The sequence below is a fragment of the Brachycentrus maculatus genome, unplaced genomic scaffold (genome assembly GCF_059751285.1).
Source record: "Brachycentrus maculatus isolate JH-2025_06_01 unplaced genomic scaffold, ASM5975128v1 h1tg000365l, whole genome shotgun sequence".
Lineage (NCBI taxonomy): Eukaryota > Metazoa > Arthropoda > Insecta > Trichoptera > Brachycentridae > Brachycentrus > Brachycentrus maculatus.
The window spans coordinates 380,672-390,721 of record NW_028281114.1 but is presented as its reverse complement, the minus strand read 5'-3'; the positions used below and the strand labels follow the sequence as shown (position 1 = coordinate 390,721).

General features: G+C 32.7%; 1 protein-coding gene across 2 annotated transcripts in view; it reads right to left on the bottom strand.

The window, feature by feature from the left end:
• Positions 1–66: 66 nt before the first annotated feature.
• Cep290 (Centrosomal protein 290kDa) overlaps positions 67–10,050 on the bottom strand; it is a 38,654-nt gene continuing 28,670 nt past the window's right edge. For both annotated transcript variants that reach the window (XM_088269841.1, XM_088269842.1), the window contains exons 25-33: positions 9,301–9,447; positions 7,713–7,877; positions 6,327–6,487; positions 4,660–4,859; positions 3,113–3,309; positions 2,005–2,153; positions 1,529–1,623; positions 1,038–1,166; positions 67–444 (exon numbers count right to left, since the gene is read on the bottom strand). In XM_088269841.1, coding sequence (XP_088125967.1) covers positions 403–444; positions 1,038–1,166; positions 1,529–1,623; positions 2,005–2,153; positions 3,113–3,309; positions 4,660–4,859; positions 6,327–6,487; positions 7,713–7,877; positions 9,301–9,447 — 1,285 coding nt within the window. In that variant the 3' untranslated portion in view covers positions 67–402. The remainder of the gene's footprint in view (positions 445–1,037; positions 1,167–1,528; positions 1,624–2,004; positions 2,154–3,112; positions 3,310–4,659; positions 4,860–6,326; positions 6,488–7,712; positions 7,878–9,300; positions 9,448–10,050) is intronic.

The window sequence follows — 10,050 nt, the reverse complement described above, 5'->3', positions numbered from 1 at the left end:
ACTTATAAAGTGAAAATCAAATAAACTTTTACATAAGAAAAAAGACAAAATCAAAAAGTATTTTATTGAAAAAAAAGGTTTATTGCACTTTTTTCATATAAACTGAGGGTGAGGAATATAAAAAGTCAGAATAATATTGTTTTAAATACAAGCAGGGTTATGTAAAAGTGCTGAATTATATAAATCAATGAAAACTTTTACTAATAATAAATAAAATTCCAATAAAATAATTATAAATAGATTTATTATATAGAAAACTGACTAGTTTCATAGATTCTTTGGTAAAATCATTGCATTTTCACATGTGTATTCTTCATTTTTCTTAATTTAAGTATGCACAAAAATTAACACTTAATAAAATATTTCCTTTATTATTTTTTGACGTTTACAAAAATTATATGTTTAATTTCCAGATGAATTTAATTTTTCTTTTAGAGATGAAATCTGAAAGAAAGATTTTTTATTATTCACTTTACATATTTTATAACACAATAAATTAAAGAAAAATTCAATTGCGATCAATTAATCTCAAAGGTGATGGCGGGTTTTAATAGTATTACCAAAGCAAACAGATAATTAATTAAAATTTAAATGTGACTTAGATACTAATGAAATACGAAGGTTGTCTATAAAATAAGATCTCTGTTCCTTTCATAAGTTGAAACACATTTATTCGCATAAACATGTACATTTTTGGTAAGGTAATTTTCTACATAATCACTTTTAACGATTAATGCGTTTTTCATGCAGTATACCATTTTTTGTACCTGTGTCGTAGAACTCTCTTGCAGAACATTGAAATATATCAAAACATTGTCAAGTCCTTTTCATGGTTAATTACTTTTGGCATTTTTGTCAAGGAAAAATTTTAGAAAAACCTCAATAAAATACATGATGTAAAAATTTACATGGCACATACTTTAACAAACTGCTAAATCCATCCTAAGTTAATTTTGATGATGTGAAATGAAAAATTTAATCGTACAATCGGAAACAGAGATTTGGAAAACGTTAATATAAAGAACGGAGTAAGGTACCTCTTTTAGTAGCAGTTTTTCCTTATCAATGGCTTTCCGTAATAATAACTTGGCCCTCTCTAATAGTTCATCTTTCTCGTTTATTATCTTTCTGCATGACTCATTTTCTGTTTGAAGTTCTTCTATGACCTAAAAAAAATAATGAGCAAATGAAAAATTCTCATCAGAATTGAGTAGTCAACTTGCAAACCATGTTATGTTGAAAAAAAAATAGTTTTTTAGCCCATAGCAGTAATTTGCAAATGGCAAATTTAAAATTTTAACATGTATGTTTAACAGAATCTACCAAAACTCATTAAGTTAAGAATAAAATGGAGTTGAAAAATCAATACTCTTGCAAAACTCATGCCGATCGACAGTTCACTTACAAAAATCTCTCGAAAAAGCTCAAATTGGTAGAAGATTTAATCTTCTACCGATTGCCGCCATTGGCTAAAAAACTTATTTTTTTTCTACTCAATTGAAAGTGAAAAAAATAACAAAATAAAAACCTTTTCAATATTGCTGGAATGAACCGGACTCCGTTTTAATTTTCCTGATCCCATCAGAAGCCGTTTATTTTCAGCCTGCAATCCGCCAATGAGTCCTGAAAACACCATGTTTGCAGATAATTTTTTTTAAATAAAACGGACGTTGTATCAACAAAAAAAATCATCAAACGAAATACAGACATGTAATGGAAAAAACATTTTTGTTGTGTTTTTCATGGGTCACTGTTTGTTTGACTATATTAAAAAATGTAAATAATCTTGTTATATTGGTAGTTTAAAAACATTCTGCATTCAAATTGTTTATAATACTTTTAAAAACAATCAATAAGTATAAAATTAATTGTATTTTTTTTTAATATGACTATCTACATGCGACCCTTAGGAAAAATTTAGGTCTCGATGCGGCCCGGGGTGCAATTTGGATCGGCCAGGCCTGCTTTAAATAAATAAAACAAAATAAAGATATGAAGTGTTACCTCTCAACGTGAGAACAGTCCTTTCCAAATCTGATATACGTTTGGCGTGTGAAACTGAACAAGTCTTTGTTGACGTAACATCCAAAACTGGCTGCTCTATATTCCGAGATATGAGTTGACTGTTTTCTTCCTTGAGTAACTTTACATAGCTGTAAATTCAAAATATCATCATAATCTATTTTATGACTTTTTTTCTTTTTAATGTTGTTAAATTATATGTTACTTTTTAAAAGAACAAACTGCAAAGCTTCTATTTTTAGAGGCTTGTCTGCAGGCAGGAGAAAAGATAGGGAAATAATGTACGATATACCCTTAATCAGATCAATACAATTTTTATTCTTTATTTTTCTATATCAAAGAATTCAAAAGAAAATTATAAAAATGTTTGTAAATATAAACAGTAAAAACAAACAGTAGATATAATTAAAGGACTTATGGCCTATTAGACAGTTTTAAAATAAGAGCGCAATGCAGAGAAGCATGGTTCTAGAGATAATGATAACTTTAGCTCATAATCTCTAAAAATGGAAGATGTGATCAAAGAAATTATACTTTCGTAGGTATTTAGAGAAAACAGAATGAAAGTAATTTGTTTAAACTTAGAAATAAAATATTTGAATGCCTTCTCTAAATATATATTTTTTTAAGTTTCACTAGTTAACAGTACCTAATCAATTGTCCCTACAATAAATATGCCAATGTTCATAAATGTACTTAAATAACAGTACCTACTCATTTGACCTTTCAATTTATATGGCAATGTTCATAAATGTACTTAAATATAAAGTTAACAGTACCTAATAATTTTTACCTTCAATAAATACGGCAATGTTCATAAATGTACTTAAATATTAATATTAATACTTTAATATTTAAGTATTTTGAAGAAGAAAAAAATGTGGGTGGTATAAATACATAATATATAAGGTAAACCTTCCCCTTATTTATTTGATGGTTAAATTTCACCAATTTAGGAAATTGAATTTGGACTTTAGAGCGTTTGAATACAGTTAAACCAATAATTTATCAAATAAGCATGTAAAAGAGAACCAAGTCTTTGAGTTTGAGTCACACAACCATACAAATTGAAGTCTCCTCCCGCACTTACTTCTGTAGATGCTCCTTTTGGAGTCGATTCCTCCTGCAGCAGGCACTCTCTCCTTCGCTGCCATCGGGATCCAGCCTCTTGCCGAGTGTGAGCAGCTGTGTGTCCAGTACCTCCGACTCCAGCTTGAGGTTCCTCTTGGCCAGCGAAGAGTTCTGCTCCAGCAAGCGCTCGTACTCAGACACCAGCACGTCTTTACCCTGAAATGAAGGGTAGCTTATTAATATTCTGTTACAAGATCTGTGCCATGTATGGTTCCGTAATGCATTGTTCCGCAAAGTGTGTCCTGCGGCACACTGGTGTACCATGATGATTAGTTGGTGTGTCACGGAAAAGTCTAGTTTTGTGAAAATAACAAAATTGCTAGAAATTTTGATTGCCTATGCTCGGTTAAGTAGGCTCATATTTCCCATTAAACATTTTCTTCTTCTTCTTCTTCTTTTTGTAGATCCTAGGGATCTGTTTGTGCTTCCGCATGTCGCTCTCGGGATGTTAACTCCCAGCTGTCTTTTCATCTTTTCGGAGGTCTGCCTGGGGGTCTGCGTCCTTCAGGGTTGCCTTGAAGGGCGATACGTGGAAGTCTGTCTTCTGACATTCTGTTTATATGTTCATTCCTGTATCGCCTTCGTTGTCGCCATTAAACACAATATGGTAAATATGCACCTCTGAAATTTCTTAATTTGGTAGGTTCTTGAATAGAAAAAGTTTGCGGAACACTGTCGTAATGTAACAAGTCCCCAATCCAAATATCCATCTCCAAGCCTTTTGTATTTATTATTTTTTTGGTGAGAATTGCATTTATTATTTACCTTGCTTATTATGTACAAGGTTTATAGATCAATTAGTGGATTTTTGTTTCTTCTTACTAAATAAGTATGTTTTTATTTGAATCTGTGTTGGGAGGGATAATCTAGTGTGGGCCAGTCAGTAACTTCTCAGCATTTGCTCATATCGCTGGGAGGAAACCACTTGTCCACAAAATGATCACTTAACCGAGCCTATGACTGTCATAAGCCGTGTAAATGCCCAGACTTCCATATTCCTCTATATCTCATTGAGATGTCAAAAAATAATATGAAAAATAACCCCTATTAAAATTACATATCGCTCACTCCTTTCAAGAACGTCATAAATCAAAAAACTTGATTTTTCAGGAGAACGTTTTTCAAGTTTCAAAATATAATACAATGTATTAAAAATAAATATCAAGCCACTTATTGAACTTTTTACTGTGCAACAGATCTATTTAGGTAAAACCTGAAGGTTTTTTCTCCATTTGAAAAATATTTAGTATATTTAAAAAAATAATCAAACAATACCTTTTCTTCAAAATGCAAAAACAACACTATTTGCCCTGAAGCGGGTAAATATTAAGTTAAAATTATGCTTCTTTCGCTGGGATATAGTACATTTTTTGGGCATTCCGAAAAAATGCACAACTGAAAATTGTCAATTTTTTATTTATGACATTCTTGAAAGGAGTGAGCGATATGTATATTTTTTTGAATTATTTAAATCTAATTTAAATTATGCGTGATAAAATAAAGCACCTTATCGGCTAGTTCCAGAGAGGTTATTCTCCTCTGTTGAGCCTCCAGCCTCTCCATGAGTGACCCCTGAGTGACAGTCCCTTCTAGTTTCGCCCGCAGACTTCGCACCTCATCTTCCAGTCTCTCTTTATCCCTCAACAGCAGCTCCAGATGGTTGTCAAAGTCTCCCGTGCCACTGGAAGGCGTTTGACCATCGGTGGCTATCCAAATTAAAACGAGAAAAATAATTTATTACTTAAGAGATTCAATTGAAAAAAATACTAATAACTGAGCAAATATGCTTGTCAAACGCCAAAAATTTTTCATGTTATCTTTTTTCTATCTTAGTAATTATTCTAATAATTACCAAGATGGAAAAAAAGGTGATGTAATTTGAAAAAATATTCTAATGTCCACCTCTGTGGTGTAATGATTAGCGTGTTTAGCTACTGTACTGGAGGTTCCGGGTTCGATTTTCACTGGGTGGGGGTGAAAATAAATATTGATGAGTGATTTTACACTCTAATATTTATTTGATTGGGGGCTGATCACCTTTCCTTCATATGTTAACGATCAAGAAAACACTGCTTTATATGATGCAGTGCCCTATGCACTATCGGGTGCGGATGAGGGTTTGAAGAATATTTATTTAATAGTACCCTGGACTGGTCCCTGAAGCGCAGGCATGATCACCTTGCACCTAATTAACAATCATGATAACACTGCGTCAATACGATGCAATGCTCTGTGCACCATTGGGTGCGGATAAGAGTTAAAAGAAGAATAATTATTCCAATATTGGTCAGATATTGATAAAAGTAGAAAAATACCAATAAATGGAAGATTAGAACAAAACAGCAATTAATGTTAAAATATTTTTTTCAATACAGTAAGACCATATTTAACACAGATATGAACATTCCATTTACTTTTGTTAGATTCATGACAAGAAATAGACCATGAACAATAAATGTAATATTTTTATAGGTAATTAGAAACTTTCATTTTGTAAATCAACTCTAAAAATGTTGTTAATGAAATGAAATGCCATCTTGAAAGACTTCCCAAAGAGATTGGATTTGTTTAAACATCAGCATTATTTAACCACCCTACCTTCGGGTTATTTTCAGGCATATTTTTATAAAGAAGCAAAAAATCAAAATGTTTGTTGTCACAAAATATTGTCAGGTATGAAACCTGACAAAAATTTGTCAGTGTATCCAGTACACAATAACCCTTTCCGGTCCATAAAATTTTTTTAAAAATTCCACCAAGTCCACAATAGATTTACAGCTTTACAGGGTAAAACAATACATCCAAGTTTTTTTTTAATAAAACTACTCTTGTGTTAAAAAATATATTTATTCTGAATGTATACAATCTTGTCTCTTATTATTACATTTTATAGACATCTATGGATGAAAAAAATTTGTTTGCTTGTATTTTAACACTAAACTGATGAAGAAAAAAATGTCGACTTACATTCGACATAGGACTCACTGGAATAAAGTCGATGTCGAATGACATTCGACATAGGACTGGAAAGGGTTAAAAATTTTTGGAGCAGATATCTTTTCTTGTGCGTGTAAGGTCATACGGGTTAGCGCGGAATGGTGAAGAAAAACCGCGCGTATCATGTACGTTCGTATGTGCAGGGTGGTTAAAGTTGGATAGTAATGAATAAATACCTCTAGAAGTTTTGGATAGTCTCGAACTGTTAAGATGTCTCTTATCCTTTTCCATTCTCTGTATAGTGATTCTAGCCGCTTCCAAATGTCTCTCTGACCTCTCCAGTTGGGAACACTTCTCCTGAAATCTCTGCTTCCATTTCTCCGATAGTTCTTGCCAACTAAGAGTGAGAATTTTTTTTTATTATAATGAGTATATTAAAATGTAATAATTATTATACAATTATCTTTTTCATTGTACCTAGATTACGCATAGAGCACTGTATCGAGTCAATGCAGTGTTCGATCAATTTGTGGATATAGTAAGAGAATAAATTTGATGGGATATAGAAGATGCAAGTGATGGAGCTCATGGTGAAAGATATTTCTGCTTTATTCCCAAAGGAAGGGGAATGGATGAGAAAGAGTAGATGAGAAAAAGAGGATAGTAGCAATGGCTAAGGCTCTCAAAGTTGCATACCCGCACTCATATTTGCTTGTGTTACTTGAATATTGCTGATTTGTATAAGTTTTTTGATGACGAAACGGTTAACAGTAATTATTTTTATTTAAGGTTTTAATAGAAAATAATACAGTGATTTAAGGAAATATTCAAATTCATATAACATTTTCAGGTAAAAATGGAAAATATTTTGTTTTGCAAGTAGGAACTAAAGATATAATGAATTGAAAATGCAACAAATGCTTTTAAGAAAAAGTCATCCGACAAGCCATATTTAGGTTTGGTGGGTGGGTCTATGCAAAATAATAAGTATACGAAAATTAAATGAATAAATAAAGAAACAAAACGTATGTTTTTTTCAAAAATCCTATTTGTTTATTTATGGGTTATGTTAGTATATGCAAAAGAGGTGGATATGTAGATAAATATTTGAAATACCGAAAGAATAATCAAACACATATGAACTTTTTTCTTAACTATGTTTCGGTGACAAATGGAAGGTATTTAACCTGTCCGGAAGTGAGTATCTGCGGACAAAAGTGTATCTGGGGAGTCAGTATTTTGCTATATTTTTTTAAAAAACTTTTTATAATTTTATATGATAGGTGATGCTTATAACATATTTTTTTATTTACACAACTAAACATGATTTACTGAAGCATTGATAATTTTGCAGTATTTAATTTTTTAAATAGGTTTCGTAGGTCCATGTACGGATGGCCGTACATGGACCTCCGGCCTACAAAACATGATTTATATGGAAACGTATTTAAAAAATTAATTACCAAATTTTCCTCAAAGGAGTATGGACTCCTTTGAAGAAAATTTGGTATGGGCGTACGGCCATACTCCCGGACAGGTTAAAAGACAATTACAGAAAAACTAAATTAAAATTAGCCCATAGATATATACGGTCAAATATTAAAATTTTGGAGATAGCTTACCGTTTTTGTTTGTCCCACAGTGCAATCTGCATGGCTCTACTGTTATTATTGGAAGTGGTGTAAGAATTCCTCTCGGTTAATTGCGCTTCCAGAGCGTCTATCTTCTTTTGCAAGAACGAGGTCTCTTCTGGACTTGAAAACTGTCTTGTATTACTTATCCCAGATCTAAAAAATATGTAGGTAAATATTTAGCAAGATTTAATTAACATCCTGACATAGGGCTCTCTCCTTTCAACAACGTCATAAATAAAAAAAAACTTGATTTTCAAGAGATTGTTTTTAAAGTTTAAAAATATAACAGAGTGTATAAAAATTAATATCAAGCCACTTATTGAACTTTTTACTGTGCAACAGATCTTTTTAGGTAAAACCTGAATGTCTTTTCTCCATTTGAAAAATATTCAGTATATTTAAAAAAATAATTAAACAATACCTTTTCTTCAAAATGGAAAAACAACACTTTCTGCCCTGTAGCGGGTAAATATCAAGTTAAAAATATGCCGCTTTTGCTGGGATATTGTAAATTTTCAGGGCATTCCGAAAACATGATAAAATTGATGATTTTTGATATATGACGGTGTTGAAAGGAGTGAGTGAAATGTACAATTTAACAAAATAATTGTTGATAGGTCCAAGCAGTTTATTGAGATGGTTAAATGGTTTGGGTATTAAAATATTATGTAGCATTCATCATTCTACCTATGATTGAAAACCAAATTTCAAAAAGTTCCATCAATGTAAGATGTGACAAAACAAAGCTTTTCAGAATAAACTTAAATTAACTAACCAACCATCACGCCACTTTTCCGCAGGGGTAGGCGGAGAGAGTAGAAAATCACACCAATCTGTCTTAGCAAACAATCTTCCCCTTTTCTATGTATGTACCCACTGATTATTCAGACTCCTACCCAAACCACTTTTAAATATTTCAAATACTTGATCACGCAAAGTTTTCCTCGGTCTTCCTTTGCTTCCATTTTCAACTACATTCGCTGCATAAATTTGTTTAACTGTTCTTTCTTCTCTCATTAGACTCACATGCCCAAACCATCTCAACACACCTTTCTTAATTTTATCTTTATTGCTAAATAATAAATATAAACTTTATAGGCGACATCTATGGTTAAAGTTAGTAAGTGTATGCATTGCTGAAACTCACAAAAATTAATTATTGAAAATATTTTTGGATGTGGTATAAATATGGGTCTGTAGGTGTAGTGTTAAGTGCATTAGAGTTTCAAATCAGGAAAAAACAGTGATTTTTCACTGATAAGGAACACCAGGTTAAGAGAAATATACGAGATCGAAGATGTCATTAGGTGGGAAAGGCAACAAGAAAGGCAATGGTATGCGCATGTGAGGAGAATGGAACCATCCAGACTCCTCCGCATGCACTGCACGGCCAACTTCAAGGCAGAAGACTCCCGGGCAGACCATTAAAGAGACGGATGGACAGCTGGGAATCGACATCGCAGGAGGTTGAACTCTCTTAACAGGCCACAAGGCCTACACCAAGAAGAAGTACCCGATGCACCATTGGGGCAATGCAGATGAGGATTATAAAAAAAGAGTAGATTAATAAATTTACCTAGATAATTGTGCCTTTAGATTTTGAGATTCGAGTCTGGATCTGCGTTCTCTCGCACTTAAAACACGAATTTGTTTCCTCAGGAGTGAATTTTGTTTGCCCAACATCTGTTTTTCTCTTCTTACTCTATCCAAAGCTGAATCAGACCTAAGAAAATATCATATTTAAATTCAATTCTACATTCACAAATGATTCTGTTATCAGTAAACTAAAGGGTCAAGAACGGCCCATCCCTTTGCTGCTATTACTATTTTTCTACCTCCTATTCCTTTCTTTGTTGGCCTCAGTGGTGTAATGGTTAGCATGTTTAGCTACCGTGCTGGAGGTCCCGAGTTCGATTCCCAGGGGGGGGGGGTGAAAATAAATTTTAGTGATTTTACACTTTAACCCGATGGTTGCCAGAGACGAGATATCTCGGCAAATGGCGGAGTGCCCGTATGGCCAGAGACGAGATATCTCGTCAGTACTTTTGATGACGTATTACTCCGCAGTTTTAACTCATATTGACAATCTGTCAAAAACGGAACATACATTGCCATCAGTTGAAGTTGTCACAAAATATTTTATAAAGTTTTTAAATACTTTTAAGTGATTTATCGGTATCACTTTCAGCTGACAGTTGACAGATGTCATTAGGGCTACCACTCAAACCACTTGAAATATTGATTATTTTAATCGATTGTTTTGAACGCCAGGGGTTTTTATTTTGCTCAATTTTTTTGTGTTTTTCTTATTATTTTAAAATATTCC